The sequence below is a fragment of the Drosophila takahashii genome, chromosome X (assembly GCF_030179915.1).
Source record: "Drosophila takahashii strain IR98-3 E-12201 chromosome X, DtakHiC1v2, whole genome shotgun sequence".
NCBI classification, from domain to species: Eukaryota; Metazoa; Arthropoda; class Insecta; order Diptera; family Drosophilidae; genus Drosophila; species Drosophila takahashii.
The window spans coordinates 24782753-24808776 of NC_091683.1; the positions used below are offsets into that span (position 1 = coordinate 24782753).

Consider the following 26024-nt stretch of genomic DNA (forward strand, 5'->3'; position numbering starts at 1 on the left):
GGTCACCAAGAACTATTAGCAGCACTAATTTTAACCTGAATATACTAGAAAAGATACTTTTGTACATGGGTATATTCAAGGGAACGTCTTGGTTTAAGTTTAACATTAAAATTAATGCGTCGGGGTCACCAAGAAATATTCATTTTCATTTTAACTTGAATATTACTAGGAAAGGTCTATTTGTTTATGGAAACTAATTTATAACAGACAAGTCTTGGCTTAATGTTCCTATTATAAAGTTCCCATATACCTTAAAACTAATTCGTTGGGGTCACCAAGAACTATAAGCAGCATATCATAGCTTGGCTAAATGGTAATTTAATGTGTCAGGAGCCATTTTAAATTTTTTTTTTTTACACATCTAATAAAAGTATCCGCCACTAAGCACTATCTTTATTTAGTTACATATTCAGGTTTTCGTTTCTTATTTTCTATTAAACACGTCTCCCAAGTTATTTACACCAGTTTTTCTCTTTCAATTACAGCAATTTATTGTTTTAATAAAAAAAAAGACACATTATATGTACGGAACCAGCTAATGTATAATGTATAATGTATATATCATATATGGTATATATAGTTTCACATATCTGTGCTCGGGTAAAATCGCCAGGGAAAATCGTATGTTTCACAATTGCTTCGACCACGTTGTGGATTTTGGGAGGGGTTTTTTTCGGGATTGGTTTGGGATTGTGGAGTAGGAGAAGGAAATTCGTTGATCCAAACATTCCTGCTTTTGGGGAGGCGGAGGGGCCGTGGTTCCTAATCCTCGGAGGCATCGCGCAGCGGCTGCCCTGTGGAAGACTCGGCGCCACTGGGCGTCTCCTCCTCCTCGGAGTAGTCCTCGTCATGGGTGTGGGTCACCACGGTGGGCGTCGAGGGACGAGTGTGCACAATGGAGCTCTGCAAATGAAAGATTGGTTTATATTCAAGATAATATGCAGAGTTCGGAAAATAACACACACTGTAAAAAACTTGTGTTATTAACATGTTAAATGTCAAAGTGTTAAATTAAAAAAAAATTTTTGACTTGTGTGTAAATAATTGTACTCTACATATGTTAGAAACATAAATAACACACACATGTCATTTGTGTAATTTGCACGACGTGTTTTTTACACAACGTGCTTTTAACACAATAAGTTTGTGACATTAGAGTGACAGTATTGTATGTTGAACTGAACACGCCTTTCTAGAGTGTAATAATTCACATATGCTTTGAAATGGTTAAAAGTAACATATAAGATATCATGAGCGAAGGGAAGGCTTGTTAATGTCAGTGAAATGTAATTTTCATTTGTGTTAAAAGCACAGTGTGTAAAAAACACGTCGTGTTACTAACACATTGTGTAAAAAACACAAGTGAGCTGTGTGCGTTAACAATTATTTTTCACATTCTAACATTTTTCCATTTGACACTGTAAAATACGATTTTTCATGTTTTTAACATGTGTGTCAATTTCCGAACCCTGATAATATAGCATAGTAATATCTTACGGCGCGATGCAAGTCCTTGGAGTCCTTAATCTGCTGTTCGGTGCCCGCCACAATGCGGGCCGGCTCATCGGGCGAGGCGGCCACCGAGGAGGATCCGGTGACCTGGGAGGCCAGGGCCGGAGGCGGCTGGTGGGCCTGATCGTGGGCCACCGTCGACTCGTGCGGCAGGAGCATGGCCGGCGCTCGGAACATATACGAGAAGGGGTAGTAGATGAGGTTGAGCAGCGTGGCCGCATAGACGTCGGCATATCGCACCACCTGGCTGGAGAAGAAGGTCTGCCGCGAACCGGAACGGAAGAGCGAGCCCATCATGCCGTACGACATGTCCATCTTGTGCGTCACATCCCGGATGCAGGTGCGCAGCTGCGAAATATCCGGCTTGACCTTGGCACTCGAATCGAGGTCGCGATACAGATCGCCCAGCTTGATGTCCAGATTCTGGAGCTCCGCAAACAGCTGGCACTCATCCGTCCACACATGCAACTCTCGCACGAGCTCCGGAACGATGAGGAAGGTGCGCCAGCCGCGAATCTTCTTCGATTTGAGAATATCGCCAAAGATGTGATCGCCCACATAGAGTACGTCCTTGCCCTTGGCATTGATGAACTTGGTGAAGAGCTCACAGGAGCCGCCGGAATAAACCTGGCCCGGCTGCAGCGGTCCAATGTGGGTGCCGATCTTCAGGCAACCCGTCTTCGTGTCCACCATCCGCAGCACGGTGCCCTCGTCGAAGAAGAGGGGCTTGCGGGCATCCACCACGATCACATCGAAGTAGCTCTTCCAGTCGCGATGCGGCTCCTCGGGAGTGGCGCCGTGCGGGAAGTCGAACAGGTAGGTCATAATCTCATTGGTGTACGTGTAGTCGCTGTTGGTTAGCATGAAGAGCTTGGCGCCCGATTCGCGGATGCGCGATAGAACGGTGGGCAAGCGTTCGTCCTTCTTCACATAGTGGGCCATGTTCTAGGATTAGAGAGAATCGAAATTATAGTATTTGGTTTAATAATCCATATCAGGGTTGCTCAACCTGCGGGCACACGTCGATTCTTCTTTGAGCAACCCTGAAATATATTGTATCTAGTATTTACCTGCGTGGTGCGACGCTTGAGATCGCCATCGGAATGCACCCAGTCGACGGCACGTCGGACGTCCTGGAAAATCGACTTGTAGGTGAAAAGGAAATCGCCAGCTTTGATGCCGCGCTCAACGCTGTCGGGGGAGAAGAGAGAAGAGGAGAAAGTAGGAGAAAGGGAAGAAGACTCAGATAAAGGGGGTGCGCTAATCAGTCTGAAAAGGGGTTACCAAAATATTTACAATTTCTTATTTACTTTTGTATTGATTAAACAAATATTTGATGATAATTTTTTAATTTATATTTGATGTATTATTTTTTTTTTTAAAAAAATGTATTTTTATAAAATTTTTTAATTTTTTTTTTTAAATTATTGAGTAGAAGGCCACCGCATTAAGTTTTACATTGTATGCTAAGCTTAATTTGTTAAATAAATAAAAAATTATTGCAAAATACTGTTTTTAATATAGCTAATAAGCTCTATAAATTAGTCTTTTATTTTCCCTACCAAAATTAAATAGTTATTTAGCTGAAAAATAAAAATTTAAATAAAGTTGGTATTCCCTTAATTACAAAAACAGTTTAGGTTTAGGTTTAGGACCCCAAAATAATTACGAAAGCAAGGGGTCTATAGAGATACAAAGAGGAGTACCAAAAGTGAGAGCTCCACCAAACTTACCGCACAAATTCGCTGCTGTTGGTGAAGAAGTCGACGAGACAGGCCAGAAGATACGTTTCCGGAAGGTTGAAGAGCGTGTTGAGGACATAGACACGCGACTCGTCCAGTTTCAAGAACTTGTTGGGATACAACTCGTAGACTTGGTGACTGGTGACAAACAAAACAACCTTTAGTTATGAGTTTCTGGATTCGCAACTAACTACACTTACTGCTTGATGAACTCAAAGCCATGAACACAAACCAAGATATTGCCGTAGGCATCCACTTTCAGCAGATTGCCGTAGAGCGTGTCGAACCACAGGCCGCGAACGGGGAAGGTGGGATCGTACTCGAACTGCAGTATCTCCTTGGGATAGCCCATCGAAACCAGTCGCTCCTTGACCAGATTGAAGCCCAGTTGCTCGTACTGCGGCGACTTGTACTCTGTTTTGGATATGATATTCAATTATTATTGGTTAATAAGTGTGTTAGGGTGCCAACTCACCTGCCAAGGTGTAGTCCATATCGAAGCCATAGTATTTGATGTTCTCCAAATGCAACGATCTGTTTACAAACACTCTGCAAAAGAAGGAAAGCGATTATTGACAGCGGAACTACAGCGGAAATATATTAATTGCTTACATTTGGGCTTTAAATTATTAAATTTTTCTGTCATTTCAAAATTTATCATTAACAAAAATCGTATTCCAAAAATGTTTAAAATATTTGTATAATTATTTTTTTGTACCTAAATATTTATACTAGTTAATGTCTTGAGTAATTGTTATTCTTTCTTTCTGAAAGAATATTTTTAATATTTACCACTGGCAATCATAAAAATTTTGTATCAAGATTTACATTAAGTGTATATTTAATGTATTGAGAAAGAATATTAAACATTTCCGATCGATTTAAGATATCAATTATTTAACTGAGTATAATGCCGTATTATAGAATTTTGATTTATTTATGAAGTTAAATTTTTTACGTAACTGTATTAAACATTCCCCATTGATTAAAGATATAAACTATTTAATTTAGTACATACATATAATAAAATACTATAAAATGTTTATTTATTTATGAAATTAAATTTATTAAGAAATTATGTATATTAAACATTCCCCATTGATTTAACACACATAAACTATTTAAAACTAATACTATTTATATTCTGGAATGTTGATTTCAAGTCGATCGATTTGGCTGATCGTTCAATCTGTATTAGAAGTCAAGGGGTTATCAAAATGGCGTGGAATCACAAATGAAATGGCGTGAAAAACGAGCCAAAAGCTGAGAAAATGCGGCATGGAAATGGCGTGAAAAGCGGGTGAAATTCAATTTTCAACTTTGTCATTGCTCTTTGATGGTGTTCAAACCAACGGGCTTTTCCATTTTCCGCCAGCCGGAGGGCGGTACTCGGACTCAATTCGCCGCGGCTTCGACTGCAACGGCAACTGCGGTCAGCAATTAGTGTAGAAAAGTTGTTGTGGGCGGCTCGGGGTTGCCACGCCCCTTGCGGCAGTCGACAGACATTGTATGTATGTGTGTGTGTGAGCCACGCCTTTTTGTGGGAAAACTCATTAGCGGGATGAGCGTGGACAAAATGTTTTGGGATACCCTAATTTTTGGGGTTTTTTGTTCGGGGAAGGGTTAGTTGATGATTTCGATTTATCATGGTTAGGAAATAATGTGCTTTTTATGTGCCTCTCTTCTTGTTTCCATATTTTGAATACTTTTTAATATCTCTCGAATCAATAATTCGATTAATCATGGCAAGGGGATTATCCCTGCCCCCTCCCACAAAAAAAAGAGCATTTCAGTTTCGGTTTTTTGTTGCCTAATTCCCAGATTTTTATATTTCATTTTTTGGTCTTCGGTGGCAGTTTTTTATGTGTGTGCTGGGTGTCCGTGCTGTGCGTTTATTTATTCTGCTGTCCCTTTTGGCAATTCTGGTCCACTTGAACATTTGCCAAATAAGCGAAAAAGTTGCATCCTCCTTGGGTCCTCCTGAATCTTCCCTCTTGGCCAACATTGTTGGCTGTTGGCTGATCTTATTCGCTGTTTGTTGCCGTGACCCTTTTGTTGCCTTTGTCAACCCAAATTCGAACAGAATGCATAAATCTGAGACGAGAAACACACGCCACAAAGGGGCGCTGAGTTTTCGCTGCAATAATTAATTTTTCCGTTTTCCATTTCCCATTTTCCATTCCACCAGCTAAAGCAGCTTTGCCAATTTTCCCAAAAGACAGCCAAGAATGTTGCTGACTTTTAATCGATTTGGGTTTTGTAGATGAAACAACGTATTTTAAATTTAACTACTAATCAAATAATTGAGTTTGAAATATTTAAAATAAATGAAAATATTTTAGTAATAATCAAAAATTAAATTCATTTTAAATGACATTTAAATTTAATATTACAAATATCACAATTACGAAATAAACTCTAAAGTTTCCTATTTAAAATAAATGTAAATTTAAGTATTGATAAAAAAAAAATTAATTTTAACTCACAATACATTAAATTTATATACTGATTTAATAGTTTTCTTTTTAAAACTAATTTAATTATAGAACAATTAAATTCATTTTATGTGGCATTTAAATTCATCTCATTATACAGAAAATTAAAGTACTGATTAAATAGTTTTCTATAATAATAGTATTAATAAGTTTTATATAATAAGTTCAGAAATTGAATTAATTTTAAATGATATTTGAATTTAAGTTATTATACATAACAATTAAGTACCTACTAAAAAAATTTAAAATAAATTTAAATGTTAAAAAAATAAAATTAATTTTAAATGGCATTTAAATTCAACTCATTATACATTAAATTTAAATACGGATTTAATTGTTTTATATTTAAAATAAATTCAAAAAATAAATTCATTTCAAATGCCATTTAAATGCAAACTCAATAAACATTACAAATTCGAGGTCAAAAGGTACAGATTCGCTGCACATTTCCGCCAAAATAAATCAGGGATGTGACTAAACGGATTAATTAGAGATCGTCGTCGTCGAGTGTGTGTAAAAATAGCCTAATAAATGCATAAATGAAATTTCACTAAACCGCCGCTTGTATGGGTTAATTGTCACTGCCAGCGGATTGCGGATTGCGCGTCAATTAATGCGACTGATTTTGAAAATCTAAATCTAAAAATACTCGCGCAGTCCCTGGGAATAATAAATAAGTAGTTCGAACAGATTGGTTGCCCAGATTATTGATTGTGATGACAGAGATATAGAGATATGGTGTATATGGCGCGGCTGCCATTAGGCGATGTTTGCCTTTGGTTGGTTATACGCTGCGTATGAGCAATATTTGTATGAGAAAACTCGCACATATATCCACTATGTTTTCCTAGGGAGGAGGGAGTTGTTTGCCTTTCATTTGCATTGATAACAAGACGCGAATTTCAGCTTTTGCCAGAAATCCAGAGCTCTCAATTCCATTGGCTGAATGCTCAAGTGCGTCAACGAACTGATTGGCAGTGTTTTGTTTACACCGCCGCAGCGATGCGATCAACATTTTCCAACGACGACAAAAGGTCATCGGTACACATTAGCATCTTTAATATGTACGTGTGATTATACCACATACCACATTGCACATTAAATACGTGCTTTTCTGTTTTTAGCTGATTATATTTTCTCATAATCGGTCCATTGACACTGTCTGAATCGAGAGCACTGCGTAAGTCCTGTTTTTCAATATAATTATGCTCTCGAACTGTTAGAAATTGTTGGTTTAAGATATTGTAGAAGGAATCTATTTTCTCCTTTAGATTTTAAGTATGTGCATATTATTAGAAAAAATAAATAATCAAAAATAATAAAAATGATAATTACACAGAAATATTTAATATATTTTGAATATATATTTTTTAATACAGGGGTGGTCAAAAGTATTTGCTCATTTCTTATGAGTAAGTACGTGTGATTTGTGCAAATACTTTAGACCATCCCTGTATCTTATTGTAGTGAAAAGAAGACTTAAAGAATATTGGATAAGATTTTTTGTGTTTTTGATAAAGTGTTTTTTGAGAAAGAATCTTTAATAATTTAGCCATATTACCAATCGTTTTGGTTATTCCCAAAATAATATTAGAACAAATTAAAAGAAATTAATTATTTTCTCGGAGTGTAAGACTGATTTTTAGTACAATTTTATATAATTTTTCTCATTTTTTTCTTTATGGAGTTTAAAAAAAATAAAATCACTTTAATCAAAAAGGCAACGAAACGAAAATTTCTTTACAAAAAATGTTAGGTGGCAAATTTTGTGATAATAATTAAGTATGGAGAATTTGCATTTCGTAGGCTTTTCGATTAAAGTAAGTACTACGCTTAAAGTAAAAAAAAAACCAAAAAATTATAATTGTTTCTGGCCAGAGCTTGAACCAGGGACCGTAAATAACAGTCATTTGAGACTTTTATTTTAAAAAGACTACTGTGATATTTTGTTTTAAACGTCAAAAATAACACTGTTTTTACTCTTGTCCACAAAGCATATGCAATCTGGAAAGCAAATTAACTGTTAGGGGCTGTCCATATATTACGTAATCACCTAGGGGGGGGGAGGGGGTCATTGAAATGATTATGTTTGATTACATGGGGAGGGGGGGGTCTTGCACAATGATTACGTAATCATTTTATATAAATTTTTTTATTTAAAGAATTTATTTAAAAACTTTTTTCCTTTAATTATATCTACAAACTTAGATAGGAAAGCAGAGAAAAATTTTTTTTAGTGGCTGGGCGGCGAAAAAGAAAATGTTTAGTGGTTCAATCACACGAAGGACGCGAAGACCTGGAATGGCTTGACGAAGAGTATGTTGGAGATAATTTCAGCGTAGACGAACCGAATGTGTCATACCAAACTCCATTTATAAACAATATATAAGATTGGGTTGCATCTCAGTTTGAATCCACAGATTAAAACAAAAAAAATTTTATTCTTGGGATTACGTAATCATTGGGGGGGGGGGGGTTTTGTTTTTTGAATGATTACGTTTGATCACCAGGGGGGGGGAGGGGGTCAAAAATCACCAAAAACGTGATTACGTAATATATGGACAGCCCCTTATTTGTTCATGTCTATAAAGTGCATAAAAACCAGTAAAAATGTTGATAAAAAATTGAACAAATCTCAGTAGGCCTTTTAAAATAAGAGTCTCAACTGTTATTTACGGTCCCTGGCTTGAACACATCGACAGTTTCCTATTTCTCGATTTGTAATCGAAAATATCGGCAATTGTCAAGTTCTAGTTTAATCGAAAATATCGGTAATTGTCAAGCTCTAGTTCGTTTTTCTTTCACCGATGGGAGGGCGCACTGTGCAATGGTCTAATTCCAGTTCGACTTACGCACGGTGCGGCTGCTGCAGTGGCCACCACAAGGCTGCAGTGGCTCTGGCTCCGTCTCCTGGCGGCATCTTAGTGTCCGTGACAGCTGTCTGGGACATGCCACTGCCACTGCCACTACCACCACCACTACTTCTGCCACCAACAGCCGGGGAATCCCCAGTTCGGTGGGAGTGGCTGAAGTGGCCAGTGGCATTCAAAGTTCTTGAACAGTTGCCGTTGAGCTGCTGCCAGTTGTTGTTATTGTTGTTGTGATTATTATGCATTGTTAACTTGTTTACGTTTTCCGGGGGCAGTGAAATGAAAATGAAAATGGTCCAAGTGCTAAGAGCGGTGGAAATTGCTTTGCTCAAGTGCGAATTTCCTTTTTATTTCGTTGGCTGTCGAAAATGGGAATTTATGGGCGAATGCTTATCGTTCTTTTCTCTCTCTACTCTATATTTTTCCCCTCCGAAAAGGATTGTCCCTGCCAGTTAGTCTGCGCTGCCCGTCAAGGATTGTCAACTGGAGTTGTCCATGTCGTCCGTGTCCATGTCCTTGCAATAGCAACAAGGTTTATTGTGCAGCTGATGCTGCTGCTGCTGTTGATTAGATTCAGCTGCTTCATCTTCTGCTTCCGAGGGAGCTGAGCACATAATGGCCATAACTCAACGCCCCCTCAATTGGCCAGGGCCAAATTGCACACTCACTTGTAAAATCAAAATTCATATCATGCCAATGCAAGTTTATCAATTTGGTTCTCATTCCTATCCCTGTTTTCCCCCATTGAATGGCCATTCTATTCCCCTTTTTGGACACGTGGTAGCCGCTGGCCAACGTTGCGTATGCGTCATGGTACGTAATCCCCATAGTAAAGCTGTTGCAGTTATATATATATTTGGAATCATCATCATCATTATTGTCGTTGTCGTTCTCCTAACTGAGAGAAGCTTGCAATTGAGACATTTGAGCCCCAGCTGCTGACGTACTGCAGCTGCCACGTGCCACTGCCACTGCCACTGCCCTTTGGGGGTGTTTACTGTACAGGTGTTTGCTGTACAGAGGACAACAGCAGGTGGGTGACCAAAGGAAAGCACCTAACAACCCGGACAAACGGGCCATCAATAATGATAAACTTATCATTGCAATTGCGCAAGGGCGCTGATTAGACACTTCAGACAATTTAAATTCAAGTAGTTTTTTGTCAAGCGAAAGCTTTTATCTTAATTTGTTCTACGGAATAATCAATGACTGAATTGTTTGCTCAGATTTTCAACTCATCTTAGCCATGAGAGGAGCCAAAGGGGGGAAATTGGGAACTTAATAAAAACAAGTTCTTCTTAAATCTCCCCACTCGGTTAAAAAATGAAAGGAAATTGCGTATTCAAAAAGTAAGCAACAAAAAAGTTCTTTGGTAATAAACCCTTTCGCCCCCCGCTCCCGTTTAAAAAATGAAAGGAAATGGTGTATTCAAAAAGTATGCAACATAAAATTTCTTCTGGAATCCCCCACTATCGGTTGAAAAATTAAATGAAAGAACTCAACAAGAATGCAACAAAATAGTTCTTCTGAAATCCCCCCACTCGGTTGAAAAATGATAGGAAGTTGTGTATTCAAAAAGTATGCAACAAATATATTCCCCCCCAATCAATTCCCGAATCCGCCACTGCATCTTGGGATGTCCTTAATTGTCTGTTACTTGGAGAGTAAAACCCCCTGGGCTATTTGTCAATATCAAAAGCCTTGATTGTTGCGGTTAAGCTGTTTTCATCCCCAGGCTTTCGCTTTCAATTGATAAATACAAGAGTAAACGAGAGAGCTCTTTAAATTCAATTATAAACGTATCGGCAAAGGTAATCCCCTTACTTCTTCCGATACCCAGAAACCCCGAAACCGAAACTCAATTCAGCCACAAGGTCGTGTCAGAGAATCTCATAAGAGTCCTTTGGTGTTTTTGGCTCCAATTAAAATCAAAATGGCAAACAAAAACAACTGAGGTGTGGCCAAGGTTCTTAGGGGGAAAGGAGGATGGGCATCTCAGAATCCCGGTATCCCAGCTTCCCAGTTTCCTATCATCAAAGCTTCCGACCAACGACCAGCGGTCACCTATGCGGTCCAGGGCGGCGCAATTGGGCGATAATTGACTTAATAAGCATAACCACAAAACCAAATAGCATCGCCCAACACGCACATGCACACATTTCTGGACCGAAGAGCAGCACATTTGTTGCTGCTACACTGGACAGCCGGAAGTGGGAATTAGGATAAGTTCTCTTGAATTGAGAAGGAAATACCTCGTCTTTCCATCCCAATTAAACTGGCACGTTTGGAAAGGATTATTCAAAATTTATCAGTTCTTAAGATTTTAGCCGTTGGGTTTCCTTATAAGTAGACACTGGATTATATTCTAAAGGTAATGATATCATATTATATCAATCAAATTAAAGATAAATTGTTCCCATAAATTGAAAATTAAATAAAGATAAATTATTCTCGATAGTTCAAAATGTATTAAAGATTAATTCTTCTCAAAAGTTCAAAATTGATTAAAGATGATTTGTTCTCAAAAATTCAAAATTGGATTTAGGCTTAAGCTGTTGTTCAAATTCTTATTCAAATGGTTATTTTAATCCAATGTATACTTATAGAGATTAAATAACTTTTAATGGTCCTAATGGATTTTAAGCCCCATAATTTTGATTGTGAATAAATTAAAATTTGTATTTTATTTATGTAATCTATTTTCACATATTTCGATACTATTTCACTTGACGTTAAACCATAGTTTTGCTGACAAGTGCTAGCTGTCCAGAGCAATGTGACAAAGCAATTCGCAGTTCACTTCCGACACGAGTTTACGTCTAATTAAGACCTTAATTGCCAGCCACACACACTCGCAATAAAAGCCAAAAAAAAAACGAAAGAAAAATGAAAAAAATGAAGACGCTTGGGAGATGGTCAGTGGTTAGAGGATTAGGAGCTGGGAGCTGAGAGATCTTGGCCCCAAAAACACACGCACTCTAATCGAATCCTGCAAAACTGAAACTAAAAGCGGAGAAAATCGCCCGAACTGCGCTCGCGGCGAAAACGAACTGAGCCCCCGAAAATACAGAAATACCTAAAGCGTAATCCAAATGGGGCACACCATCCATCCATTTGGAACTTTTTCAGGGGCCTACGACCCATCATAGTCATGCGTGGCACACCGTTTTTTCATGTGCTCTCCTGGCGCTTTCTATTTCTCCCCTGCTCTATATAGTAAACACTTTCAATTTCATTGTCAGGGGTTCTGGGTTTCGGGGGGCTTCATCGCGTGCGACCTTGACAGACCGCTGAAGGGTTCTGTTCGGTTCGGTTCGGGGTGGTTAGATGGAGAAGCAGCCCCTAAATTGATTGAGGGCGGCTTAGCATGTGAATACCGGCGACTTAATTAGGCAGCAAGGGCTGACCAGCGATGATACTGTGGCATCTAATTTGATCTAAACGAACCTAATCAAATTGCATTGTGCCGAGGTTAATCCAATTTCGGAGAGACCCCCTTCTAACAAAAGAGACCCCCTTTTAAAAGAGAGATGAAAGAGTAGCCGGCAGTTATTTATTCATTTCCCAGTAGTTCTAGTATTCCTCTCCAGCTTGCGATTTCCGGTGCTCCAACTAGATTTTCAAGCCGACGGCATTGTTGGTGGCGACTTCCTCGTGATCAGACCATCCCAGGATTCCCTCCATCATCTGCTTTTCGATTTCCTCGTAGGCCAGCGCCATCGGAGTCGCCGGCTGGAAGGGATTGCGTCGGCGGCGGGACTCCTCGACGATGGTGTTCACCTTCTCTAGACGATGCAGCAGGCCGAGCAGCTTGTTGCGCGTGGCCAGGAACTTGGAGGCCAGAGTCTCGGCTTCCGGCGGATTACCGTTCATCGAGGCCCTCGGGCGGAAGGCGGGGTTGCGCTTGTAGTAGCGCAGTGTGAGGACGGGTCCTGGGCGAGATCCCTGGCGGGGCAGTTCGTTCAGCCACAGCCGCCACGAGGGGCGTTTCTTCTTCGTTTCGAGCGGAGTCATAATTACCAACCAGTTCACATATCCTTCTACAAGTGACGAGACGACGAAAACGAAAGGGAAGTGTGACCACGCATTTGGAGCAACCAAATGGATGGCGAAAGGGTTGTCACACAGGACACAGGATTGGGAGTAAACCATGGAAAAAGTGTGGCCATTTTATTTGGTTTTCAAATAACTTTTTAACCTTTATCAACACGATTTTTATACGCCAGATGTGCTATTCTTATTGATTTTCGTAAAACACGATTTACAGCCATATTTGATTGGTTAAAAAATATTTCAATTAAGCTTTAACTAGTTTTAAAAACTGGAAATCGAATTTAAAAAAAAACAAAACTCTGAATACCAATTGGTTTTAAAGCTTACTTTAAACTTAACATGAAGTAGTTTTTAATTTTTTTTATCAAAAGAAATAACGTCCGAAGATTTTCAGATGATTTCGGCGATACAAGAGTGACCAGCGTACAAAGTACTGCAAATGGAGCACAACAATGTGACCAAAGCTCAAAAACTGAAGCTGTAAGCTGACATTTTGAAGCCTTTCAACCCAGAAACCACAAGAATCCCAGCCCAGACGTGGGTTAAGAACATTGTTGAATGCCAAGTTGCTGTCAGTTGTTGGAAAACTATTTGCACCTGAAGATGAAGATGGAGCGGTTGCTCCTCCTCCTCCTGCGGATCCTTCAGGCTCCGGCACACGTGCCGCTTAGCAAAAGGAGCAAAATGTTATTTGCATTTTAATGATGCAATGCCAATGCCAAGGCGCATTGAGCGGCTCAAGGCCGCCGGCAAAGCAGAGGGCCACGCCCACTAATCATCTGATGTCAGTTTGCATAAGCGCCATAAACAAGAGTCGCGACATAATCGAGAACGCAATGCCAAATTAAATTCTACATTGACCACAAAATGCGTCCCACTTCGCTGTTTATAAACACATGTATTTATATTTATACCCGTGTAGCTGTAATTCCCGATCCGAGCAAATACGCAGATATATATGCACAATTGCAAATATGGGGAGATTTTCCAATTTGCAAATGTGACATTTGCCGCAAATTTTGTTTATTTTCTGGCATTTCCCATTAATCAAATAATTTAGCCAGCGTCCAATCAAAACATAATCAGCCACGGTGGGCGGAGGGGGCGTGACCCCAACCCACTCCACACGACCTTGACCTTGACTTTGATTTGGATTTTGGTGGGGCGGTGTACAAAAAAAAAGTAGTGTGCCCATAAATAATAAATAAATAAATATTATTAAGTGTTCTTAAATACTTTTAAAAATGTAAGCTTGCTAATTTTAAAAGCCTTTATAATTCATAACACAACTGTACTTGCCAATAAGAAATACGGAAATTTTCAATGCAAATTAAATGGAAATTCTACGTTTTTCAAGTTCTTTGTACGCATAGATGGAATTTAACTATTTGTTTATCTTGACTTTGCAGCAAGAATTCCTTATGTTTTCTTTATTTTTTGTGCTAAAAATGTTTTATTGTGTTATTTATTATTGATCTTTCATTTTTATTTTGCGAAAACAAAGCTAAATTTATATTTTCTTTTTAAATAAAATACTCGAATATTTAAAATATATAACTTCATTTTCAGCACATTAAAAGTTATAAATTATTATAAAATGTTCTTCTTCAACTGTGAAGTTTATAATTAACGTACTCATTTGCTGCAAGTGCAGAGGCCCCAAAATGCGCATAAATTAGCCATTGAAAATTGCCGGCCACAAAAGAATAACAATAATAGGTTTGGCCAAAAAGTTGCGACAATTAAATTGGAAAAGCCAGTGCCGTGGCATCTGTGTGAATATGGAAAAAAGCAGCTCGTTTTAAAATAAATTTAGCATGTGAATTGCAATGAAATGCAAATTGCATTAAAGTTTTTCCTGCTGTGGCTGCTGCATTTCCATTTCCATGGCCACAGTAAACCCCCCATGAATTGCCACGCCTCCTTTTTGCCCTCTGTCTTTTCTCGTCGTTCCTGCCTGTCGTGAATGTTCGCGGCGTTTCCGGTTCCGGCTACGCAATAAAAGTTGCCAGCTACGTGACCCCCGCCGAGGTAAAAGGACCAAAAGGAGCAGCAGCGGAGGAGCTGGAGGTCATGTCTGATTTAAGACAATCAGGGGAAGCTGGCAAAAGGTGAAGTTGGTCGAGACAGGTACAAAAGGGAGGAGGCGGGCACATTGTTTGCATTCGAAAGCGCCAAAAGGGAAACGGGGGTTAAGAAGGGCAGGTCACGTAGCTGCATCTGAATTAAACCCCCGGCCAGCAGTCAGGGGTTAAGCGGGCGCCCTGAGAAACATTGGCCAACGTGAAACATAAATATGCCAATTTAAAAGCCAACGATGATTGAGGAATCACCATCAGTTAGCTTGCTAGCCTCCCTCTAGCCTCCATCTAGCCCTTAGAAATCCGCTCTGATTGCAGGCTGGGGGAGATTTGAGATTAGCCCGTGGCAAGCACTCATTAAGTCAACTGCCGCCGCGTTGACAGCCAGAAATTTGCATTAATTGACACACAAACGAAACGAAAGAAATCAAATAAACCGAAAATTAAATGATCGAACGATGGGTGGCAAAAAGGGTGGACGGGGCCGCAACATGGCAGCAATTAGGCAGGCTGCCAATTAAATGGGGGAAATGCAAAAGTGTGCTTGTGTGGCATGGTCAAGGGCATGTTCATAACTGTAAACAGCAGTTGGGCTTGTCGAATAGCCCACCTCCTCAGCTAATCACCTCCCCCTGCAACCTCTTGACCCGCACAGAAGTAGACATCTCGAATTAATTGAGATAAGAACCTATGATATATAGTAGCCGTTGTAAAAAGCTCGGAAAACCAAGCGAAACAATCAAAAAGGTCTGATACACATTTGTGCACTATATGGGCATGCGAATAAATTCACACATACGTGCATATATATCACTACTAATCCCAAGCCCGAGTGTGAGTCAGACTGGGAAGAAGATAAGGTCGAATGATTCAATCAAGATTACATAGGGACATTGCATACCATGACTTTGGTAGCACAAATTGGGAAATATTAATATTTTTAGCATTTTACACAATATGCAGTATACAATCCTACGGATATGACTTTATTTTTGAAATTAAGGTATAAAGATTATAACCGCCTAACTATTAATACAATTTATGCTACTTTTATTGCATGTTTCAGAGTCAGGAATATTCGATTTATCGAAAATAGATGATTCATTCTGGAAAATATACTTTTAGAAAGACGTTTAAAGCATCGCATGTTTATTTACGCTTGCGTACTTGCACTCGTGAGTAATTAAACAAGAAACAAAAACTTCTTTAATATGCGTTGAGAAAAAATGTTGCCAATCTTTAAAAAATATATTGTAATTTCTTTAAAGATGCTGCGATACCATTTATTGATATGATATCAAAAATCCTGGTATCACCAACATGATTTGTTGGATCGATTACTGGGTTGGGATTGAACTTTCTCGACGCTGAAAGAGCATTCCAGCGGGTTCCCTAGTTTTTCCTTTATTTAATCTTTATAGATAAGGGAAAATGTTATCTATTTGAAAGCAATATTTAAGAATTTAAGCAGTCTTTCTGAATTAAGACATCGATAGATATACAAAAATAATTCTAATATTAGTTTCAATCTAGAAAATACGATCAAACCGCCTTTTAAAATGTTCCAAGGTAGTTTGCGAATGTTCTACTTTAAAACATTGTATAGTGAACAATTGGATAGATCTAGAATGTATAGACCTTCGTAGATCATTAGTGTAAATAATTCCGTTAAACCGATGAAAATAGTACCTTTCCTTACGGAGTATCGCTTTAGGGAGTATCTCTAGTCTAACATCATTATATTTATAATTTATAATTGATACCACTTTGTATGGATCTAGTAAGTGCGATCTAGGGAAGATCTCTCGCTAGGGTTATCGCTTTAAGTGCTCATATGCTATATGTTTCCCGTGGCTTCCAATGCCGCTGCTCACCTGTGTCCCAGTTCGCGCTTGTGTCCGTGGTAGCCGGCGGCTCCGTCCCCGCCCACCGCCAGTCCATTGAGCACCGACTGATCCATGTCCGTTTCGCCGATCGTCTGTGTGCGTTCCCTTTCCCGCTCCCGTTTGGCGATGATTGTGGAAGAGTTGGAAGTGCCACTGGAACTCTGGCTGGTGCTGGAATGTTTCTGCAGCGTCTTCTGCAGCTGCTGCTGCTGTTGTTGTTGTGGCTTTTGCTTTGGTTGTGGCATCTTGGCGCTGCCGCGGATTACAAGGCCACAAATGCTGCGCCGCGTCGCTGCTGCTCTGCTGCTGCTGATAAAGCTCTTTCGCCCGGTGGGAGTGGAAAATGTGGTGGGGGGCGCAGCGCTAAGCGATAAGTATCTTATCAGCGGTTTTGTTTTGTTGTTTTTTTTTTTTTGGCAGACGACGACTACGACGACGTCACCGAGATCTGGAGTTTTGGAATGGATCTAAGCGATCGTGGGTGGCGTGGCAGCGCGCGGTTCACTCTCCTCTCGATCGTTTTTCGGGGGGCAACTCGAAAAAAAAATAAAAAGCGAAAAAAGTTCGCAATCTCTATGTCCCAAAGAGATTATCCGATTACGGATTTGGATTTACGACTGCGGATTTCGGTTTTCGGATTTTCCTTTCGATTCAATTGGCTGGCGAAACGAATTTCGAATGTTTTCGGTCAGCGTTCGAATTTGAACTGAAAGTGCAGTGTGGAAATGGGAGGAAGGAAGCGGCGGCTGAGCAGTTGGCGCGAAAGAGAGCCCCGGAGCGCCAAAGAGGGAGCTCTCTCCCCCCAAAACTCTCTCCGCTTTCAATACTCGCGGCAGAGCGTCGGCGTCGAAAGCTCGGCGCTCACTCTATCGCTCTCCCTCTCTCGCTCACTCTCTAGCCCCCCAGTTTCGCTGTTGTTGCTGTTGCTGTTGCTGTTGCTGCCTTTGGACGGTGTCAACGTAGACCATTCAGTTGTTGTTTTGATGCCTTTTATGCAATAAATACAAAATGTTTTCTACTTTGTTTTGCTACCCATCACTCGGTGGGGGGATGATCGGTCAGGCGATCGCCTACACGGAAAGAAAACGGGAGCTTAATTCGACATATACCCATTTCCAATATTTGGTTGATATGTGCTCTCGGGATGCCTCATATTTGGGATACTTGTCTATTATTTATGAGCATATTCCATATCAAATGTGGTTTTAATCACTTTAATATATTTAAAACTATTCATAACTGTATTTTGAGAGTCCCAAGTTAGAAATAAATCAGTTTTTTGTCTTTCCAGCTGTAATCCATTAACTTATTTCTGATTTCAGTGTATTTATCAAGAGTTAGAATGCGAAATATACAATATAATACAATATAGCTTTTATATCTATATTCATATCTCTTTTATATGTAAATATTAATTTGACCAAGTTTTGATTTAAAATACGCCTTAAAAAGTCTACATAGTCATTTATTTTATTATTTTTTGAATAATATGTTTGCATTAAGATCTTTGGGAAATGATAAACTTTCAAAATTCAATAAGATCATCAGAATCTGGTAACAAAAGTAAGGATTCAGTTCTCACAGCTTTAAATTTTTAGTTTAATAAGTAAATATTGGAAAATTTAAACTGTTCAATGAACTGGGTGTCGGGAATTCGTCACCCCACTCCCGTTGGCCGCTCTCCGGTTTATCTTCACGCCCTGCTTGCTCACTCGAAAATAGCTTCAATGGCCAAACAACCACAAATAAGCCAAACAACTACAATGACTACACCCACTTGTGCTGTGGGCATGGAAATTTTAGTGTGTCAGTCTTGGAAATGCTTGGAAAGTGGCGGCGAAGAAATGAAATTATGCACACAAAAGTGAACCAAACACGCACACAGCGGAGGTGGAGGAAATAGCAGTGGATTAGGCGAAATATTTTCTTATCTGTTCGGTGAAAACGAGTGGCTTACACAGCACAAAAATTAACCCAATTTAATCCATTTATTAGGAAAAATATAGTTTTGCTAAATTTTCAAGGTGCTTTGACATTGAAAATACTCATAAAAAATGCAGATCGAAAGTCTATAGGATATGGAAATCTATACAAAAAAAAAATAATAGAAGACAATTAGCATTGAAGTTGGGGTATTAAAATAAAACGTCTTTCAAAGGGCTGTATTATGTTTGAAATTACAATGGCGCCCCCAACTGTACCCAAATAGTTTTGTGGCACACTCTTACTATTTATGGCAATGCGCCCACACCCCCAGCAGGCAACAAGTTCCAGTTAGAGACACTGAAAAAAACCTAATTTATTTAAAAAAAGTAATTATTTTTCTCGTGATATAAAGTTATCGAATATATTCGTCATCATAATATTAATAATATTTTCTTCGTAACAACAATCATAGAAGTTTTCCCCCAGTGTACCTGCTAATGCGTGGGGGTTCGCAACTTGGCTAAGTGGAATTTTTTTGTGCGTTTATTTGACTTTTCAAAATGATTCCACTGGGCGATAGAGAGATACAGTGCTACAGATACAGATAGACGATCGAACGCTCTCGATTTGCCAGCGGCATTGACAGCCCATAAATCCATTCGATTTTTTATATGCAAATCCCTGTGACACCTCTGAATGGCGGGCAGCATAAACAGCAACGAGATACATAGACCAGATACCAGATATATGCCTACATACAGCTGTGAAAAAAATAATAGCACCACTAACCCAAAAAAACTTTAACTAGTCACCCTACTCACATTTTTTAACTTTTTTAACTTTTCAAAACGGGTTTGAAATAGTATGACTAAACATAATTTGAATATGAAAAAAAATGTTAGCTTTATAAAAGGTTTCTGGACTTATTTAAGAAAATCTATGCAAAACTGGAAAAACGTACGAAAAAAATAATAGCACCACTTCTCTAAAAATAGAATAAAAGGTAGAAAAATGACAAATGGGTAACTTAATCTTTAGTTGGCGGTAGCTAACAAGTAAATCTAAGTTTAAAGTGTAAATCTTTTGCGATTTTTGGATATAATGACTTACTATCGATTAAACAAGTCAGGACCCTACCTATAAAGGAATTGGGGCCCAAAAGTCATGATATATTTTCAAATTTTGTTCGGAAATGATTTAAGACGTTTTAGATTAACTGTATAAACTGTCTTTAAAAAAAAAACTCGAATATTTTTGGTTGTGTTATGGTCAAGCGAGTACACAAGTCAATGTATATTGCTTACTGAGTACTTTCGAACACTTTCTTTGCTATCCTGACCGTGATCCTGGCCGGATTTTATTGGTCAAAGATTCATTTAAGAAGTATTTTGTATTCAGTTTAAGCTATGAATTACTACCGTATTACTATTTACATCATAGGATGATTCATGAACGATGTATTCATCCGTATTGATCTTACTTCAAGAAGGAAAAACAAGCCTATGTTAATACTAGGTCCATGCTCAATAAATGGATGTTTTGGTACCGTGTTTTTGGTCAATTTAGGTGTTTAGAAGACACATGACTTATAAAATGGATTTCTTCTTACCCAATTTAACTTTGCCTTCACACATTCTGATAAGTTTTGCGGGCATTCATTTGTAACTTTTTATGACGAGCCCTATGCCCTTGTAAATGTGTTTCGCATTTCGGATAGGATTTTTTTTTTAAGTGCATGTTTTATAAATTTGTTTATTGAAACATTATCCAATTATTAAAATATTCGCTATTATTTTAAGCACGTGTTTTAGTTTTGTTTTGGCCCTGATAAGATTCTTTGTGCTTTGTAATATAACATTTTGGAAGGAAAAATGGGCCAGGACTCGGTTTTTCTGTGTTATCCTTCAAAGTTTATGACATTCTTAATGAAGATGATCCAAAACCTAACCAATCGAACCGGTTTTCATGACCGTTTTCCATCCAATATGTTTCTTTTTTGAATATTTTTCTTTTCCGACTGGGAAAATTTTCCACATGTCGTTGTATTGCCAAATGGTAATCAATTTGATGTCTGGATATCAGGAGAAGTTAGTTTTAGTCAAATCTCATAAAATATATCCTTTATACACAAGAATATTAGCGCATCGTAACGTTTTATTTAAAGAAAACGGAAGTGGTGCTATTATTTCTTTCGGCCTTTTTTTGGCTTTTTTTCTTAAAATCTGAAAAAATTATATGTAGACAATATTTTCGATACCCGTATCAATTTTTTCAAATAGGTGGAATACTAATCAAGATAATAAAAAACACTTCTTATATAAAAATCCCAGTTTTTCACATATTTCTTTAATATTAAGAACCTGTGACGAAGTGGTGCTATTATTTTTTTCGCAACTGTATGTGTGAGCATTAATTATGGGCCCAATTATAATGTTGATGGGCGCGGCTGCGTTCATGAATATTTCATCAGCCATTTGCATATTCATTGCCATATACCATATTCCGTATTTCATATTCCATATTCCATAACACCATCGTATTTCATCTCCCATTTCGGGCTACTTTGCTTGGGGATCGTTATCGATCAATCCACCAAACCAGCAGCTGGGCCCTTTACAAATACGCCTTTCTCCCTTTCTGCCCACTCACTTAACACCTTTGCGACGAGACGTGGCCGAATACAGAGTTAAAATTCTTGAAAATGATAGCTTGCACTTTGCATCGTGTCAATGTCAATACACATAAGCACACGCACACATGTGGAGACACTCGAGTGGCTCCAAGTGCCCACTCACTGCATCTACTTGCATCTACGCCTAACAAGCAATTCACCACCCCTCCCCCTTCTCCTCACCACCCGTCCATCAGCACTTTCCCAGTCCAACCCCCCACCCCTTCGAGCAACTAAAACCGGGCGATAATGGGCAGCGTCACAAAATATTGTAATCAGCAAAAACAAAAATGGCAAAAGAAACGTCGGGCGGCGAAAATTTCGATTATGCCATATTTCATATACCCTGGAATTTCCGCTTCATTTTAAATTTATAATACACAATTAAAAAAAAATCTTTATAACATTTTTTTGATATTTTTCGGGCTAAACAAAAAAATATTAATCGAGGTTTTTAAAAAATGTAGGATCTATTAAAGAAATATCTTAAAAAATATGATTTTAAAACTTCATTTATAATAAGTACCTTATTTTAGATAATTCTGACCTTAATAACTCATACGCAACGTTGTCTGGTCTTATTTAGTACAAAGCCAATGTAATTGTGTATACATTGTACCATATGATGCCAAACCCTGATACACCCCAAAATTCGAATCTAGACTAATAAGACGGCGCTATCAACGTCAGGTTGTCAAGCGAACGTCCCCGTTTCGTGTGGATTAACTAGCCAGTCGCTGTTTTTACGTTTGTTGTTGTTTTGGCTGCGAGATAAGGCGATAAGGTTGTGGAAAATACGGCTCGCACTTGGCATTGACCGTGGTGTTGTATGGGGACTCTCTTTATGTGAGAATCTCTCTTTGTACAAATTGAGCTTACACTGAGGAAAAGTTTCAGTTGGTTGGTATTGGTAACTTGATCATTTGGAACACAAAAGCATTTGCACTTTAAAGAAAATACTATTTATAACCCAATTTTCGAAGGATCATTAAATTTTTAAAACAATTTTATATTTTTAAAACAATATAGTTAACATTTTTAAATAATTTAATGGTTTCAAGAATGACGGTATAATTTCTTAACCCTTGTTTTGATTTTTTTTGTGTAGCAATCTAGTTTGGCTCTTAATTGGTTCTTTTACAGGCTTCTGATATCATTATAATCCCCATAGCCCTGGTCTTCCCAATCAAACTGACCCCTTCGAGGGCTTTTAATCGCTCCTTCTAAACTCACCTGTGGGCCGCATGGCGGTAATACTTTTTGGGCAGGGCCGAGGCCGAACAGGGTCCAGGGGTATTCGGTGCCGAATCACTCATGTCGCACTGAAAAGAGTCGAAATCGGAAAATTAATGAGCTGCCTTATCGGCCTCCCACACAAGAAACAAACACACACGCTGCGAATTTTAAAGTAGGAAAATTGAAAATGTGAATGGGTTTGGGGATGAGGATGAAATTGAGAAGGCAGGCAGTGCAGGCAAAGCAATCAAAGTGCTTAGGACAAAAACAATAATATATGGAATTCAAGGAAGGAAGGGGAGTGTGCAGAGTGCAGAATACTGAGTTGGTTTGGGGGGTGTGGCTCTGGCCAACCTCCTTTGACTGACACAATTGGCACAAGTTTAATGAGTTTTGCTGCAACTGATTGATATGCTGCTGTCTCAGCTACCTCCCGCCTCCCATTTATTTTACACAGGGATCTAAATTTTTTAAAATACGAATAATTATGTCAATTTTAGATATTTTATGTGGGAAATTGTAAAATTGTATTTTATTTCACCAAAAAAACGGTTTTTTGCTCAAAACAACTGATATAATAGTCTAAATATTGAATGTGATAACTCGTTCAGCTCGTAATAAAAAAAATTAATAAAAAAAATTCCAAATCTTAGCATTTAACTTGTAACCCCCGATATAAAACGTAAAAATTTGACCAAAACCAAATTTTATCTAAATCAGCGAGGCTATGACGAGGATTAACTTATTAGTTTTTTAGTTTTCACAATTAGAAATAACGATCCAAATATTCCTCATTAAACTCTCTATAAAATTACTAATCGATTGGCATTTAAACCCAAAACTCTTAATAATTTTTTTGAATGGAAAACAAATATTTTCAAGCTAAACATGAATTATTTAATAAATAAAGAAAAAGGTCCTGATTTTCCACCTCTAACTATTTAGAACCATATTATTTCCTTATAACTTATATTTTGACTATACTAAGATCCTTAGAACGGCACCTTCTCCTACACTTTTTCCCAGTGTACTTACTTGGTAGGGCGGCAGGTCGCAAAAGTCCCTCTCGAAGGACTTGAGCGGATCCTGCGGCTGAGCATCTTCGGTGGGCGTGGCCTGCATTTTGCCTAAACTGGCATAGGAGCAACTTAGCCTAAGGTTCTTGTTGTTGTTGCTGTGGCCTCTAGTGTTGTAGTTGTAGTTGTTGTAGCCTCTGTCGCTTCTCCGCTGACAATTTGGGACACCAAAGTGGATGGGGCGGATCCTTGGATGGATGGTATTGCTGATGTTGATTTCGCCTGGTTTCTGTGACAGTCGCGACGAGCTAACAATCGCGACTTGGACTAAGTGAGTTGGATATCTTAAGGTGCCTGTTGTTTCGGATCTGCTTGTTAATTGGCGGTACTGCAAAGTGTTTGTTAAACGGCGTAAGTTTCTCATTGCCAACTTTGTGTGCATGTGTGTGTGTGTGGGAACTAAAATTGCATATGTGTGTGTGTGTTTTTGTGAGCGTGAGAAAGCAATCAAGCGATTTGGAACTTAGATATATGTACATGTACTACGTACGTACCTGGTACTCGGAATAAAACTATTATCTTAAATTTACTAAGATCGGTAAAATATCTTTCAAAAAGGCATCGTTTTTTAGTAATTAAAAGTTTGACTTGTTTGTTATAATGATGTGATAAATAAAATTTAATATCAACAGGAAAACTCGAGTTTTATCCATTAAATGCAATAACAAGTCCAGGTTAGAATTTTATGAGGTTTTTCTTTGAATGGTTTTTATAAAATTTGATGTATTTTCTGTTAGTTTAAGGTGAGTTTTGCATTGAGTAATCTGGGTGTTTTTAAAAACTATCAGCCAAAATCATTTAAATCATTTATTTAATTTAATTGTTTAATTTTTCTTTTTAAATTTGAATTTTAGAGTGACTATATTTGCTTCAAATTTAATAAAAAAGAGTTGTGGAGAATTTATTTGATTCATTATTAATTTTTAAACTTAAATTTGAATTTTAAATCGACCAGATTTGCGTCAAATTTAACTTTTTTTAGATTTTTTGTTTAAAGGCCAGCCCAAAAGTAGACAACGCATTCGTTTTTCCTATGGGTGCGTGCATTTTCATCAACACAACGGCTGATTAAGATAATTTATCGTGTTTTTGACGCCGTTGTTTTTGCTGCGTAATTGCAGAAAAACAAGTTTGTTCGCCCTTGTTGTTGTTGTTGCTGTTGCTGCAAGGTGCCGGCAATCGGCAAACAAAACTCACATGACGCCCCAGCGAATGGCACATATCGATCTATCAAGGGGCCTCTGCGAAAAGGGCAAAAGTAACGCCGGGGGCGGTGGCTCTAAAAATATATGCCCATATATCCATTGGCCAGCAGCGGGAGCAACAACAACACTATGACTCATCTTTTGGGCCACAAAAAGCAAGAGGTTCTAGATTTTCAATGGAGTTACCTTTTTGGCTGCCTGGATTCTACGATTATTAGAGGGTTTTCGGTTTTTGAACTGGGTTCTTCACGGTTCTTCGGTCTTAGTTTTTCCAGCTATTTTCACACTTCGCACTCACGCACGCGGCCGCGATTTCATAACACACTGCGCGACGACTGTTTTCTTTTCTAGTTTTTTTTTGGCGTTTTCAAAAGTTTTCCAAAATTTCCATCAACGCGACTATAATAAATGAGCGCCGGCAGCTTTTCCTTCTTTCCTTACTCCTCTTTCTTTCTTCGGTTCTTCAGTGGGGCTCTTTGTGGTTCTTGATTCAATTTTTTGTCTATTTTCGTGACGATGCGACCGCTTTTCCGCCTGCTTTTCCGCTTGTTTTTCTGCCAGATGATGCGATGTTTAGCATATCAACAATTTTGCCTTCCCTTCGATTTTCGTTTACATTTTGGCCTGCAATTCTGACAGTTGGAGCGCAGGCGCTCTCGCCGATAAAATGCCGATAAGGCGTGAAGAATGTGGTTCCATTTTGGAGAGGAGAGCAGAGCGAAAGATGTGCAATTGCCGGCGAAAGCTCCGCGTTGTTTGTAAACAATGGGCCACTTTCCACCATGCTGGCAATGCCGGGCGATTGAGTTTGGCGCGCTTCTCGTCGAGTTCAAAAATTTGCTGGAATGGTTTAGTTTTTGGTATTAGGAGGTTCATTTTTTAAATGGATTTGCTAGTACATTTTTTATATTTTCTTGTCCTAGACATGGTATTAATGCCAAAATAACAAAATTTTCTTTGAAATCAAAGATGTTAACAATTCCGACATTGAATATGATATTTAACCGAAATATCCTAAGTTTTGACATCATATCATTATTAATTTATTCCAATTGTTTTTATAGTTTTAAGTATCTTCTTCATCATCATTAGACTTAGTTATTATTATTATAATATATACATTATTATTATATCTATTGTAATTATTACAATTATTTTATTTTGTCTTTTTTATTGTAATTTTCAATACATTTTAATACTTTGGTCATTTAACAATTAATCCCTATTTTTTTGTTTGTGTACAATTTATAAATTGTTAAATGTAAATTTCA

The 26024-nt window shown here is 38.4% G+C and overlaps 2 protein-coding genes across 4 annotated transcripts; both read right to left on the reverse strand.

The window, feature by feature from the left end:
* Positions 1 to 465: 465 nt before the first annotated feature.
* On the reverse strand, positions 466 to 25389 carry Nt5b (5' nucleotidase B). Of its 3 annotated transcripts, none has more exons than XM_017146941.3 (8): positions 24940 to 25389; positions 22470 to 22558; positions 3730 to 3803; positions 3455 to 3668; positions 3246 to 3392; positions 2583 to 2703; positions 1498 to 2457; positions 466 to 903 (listed from the first exon to the last, which is right to left on the reverse strand). In XM_017146941.3, the coding sequence occupies exons 2-8, from the start codon at positions 22550 to 22552 to the stop codon at positions 763 to 765; spliced, it is 1740 nt and encodes a 579-aa protein (XP_017002430.2). In that variant the 5' UTR covers positions 22553 to 22558; positions 24940 to 25389; the 3' UTR covers positions 466 to 762. The 3 variants fall into 3 exon arrangements, with proteins under 3 accessions (XP_017002430.2, XP_017002428.2, XP_017002429.2); XM_017146939.2 differs by lacking the exon at positions 24940 to 25389 and adding an exon at positions 23508 to 23927; XM_017146940.3 differs by lacking the exons at positions 22470 to 22558; positions 24940 to 25389 and adding an exon at positions 16628 to 17348.
* LOC108060988 (uncharacterized) lies at positions 12166 to 12900 on the reverse strand. The gene has a single exon (XM_017146943.3). The coding sequence runs from the start codon at positions 12769 to 12771 to the stop codon at positions 12232 to 12234; it is 540 nt and encodes a 179-aa protein (XP_017002432.2). The 5' UTR covers positions 12772 to 12900; the 3' UTR covers positions 12166 to 12231.
* Positions 25390 to 26024: the final 635 nt, after the last annotated feature.

Coding starts and splice junctions, on each gene's coding strand:
- LOC108060988 (XM_017146943.3), bottom strand. CDS start 12,771: ATGGTTTACTCCCAATCCTGTGTCCTGTGTGACAACCCTTTCGCCATC.
- Nt5b (XM_017146939.2), bottom strand. CDS start 23,912: ATGAGAAACTTACGCCGTTTAACAAACACTTTGCAGTACCGCCAATTA. Junction 3,393..3,454: donor GGCTTTGAGTTCATCAAGCA/GTAAGTGTAGTT, acceptor GTTTGTCACCAG/TCACCAAGTCTACGAGTTGT. Junction 2,458..2,582: donor TCAAGCGTCGCACCACGCAG/GTAAATACTAGA, acceptor CTCTAATCCTAG/AACATGGCCCACTATGTGAA.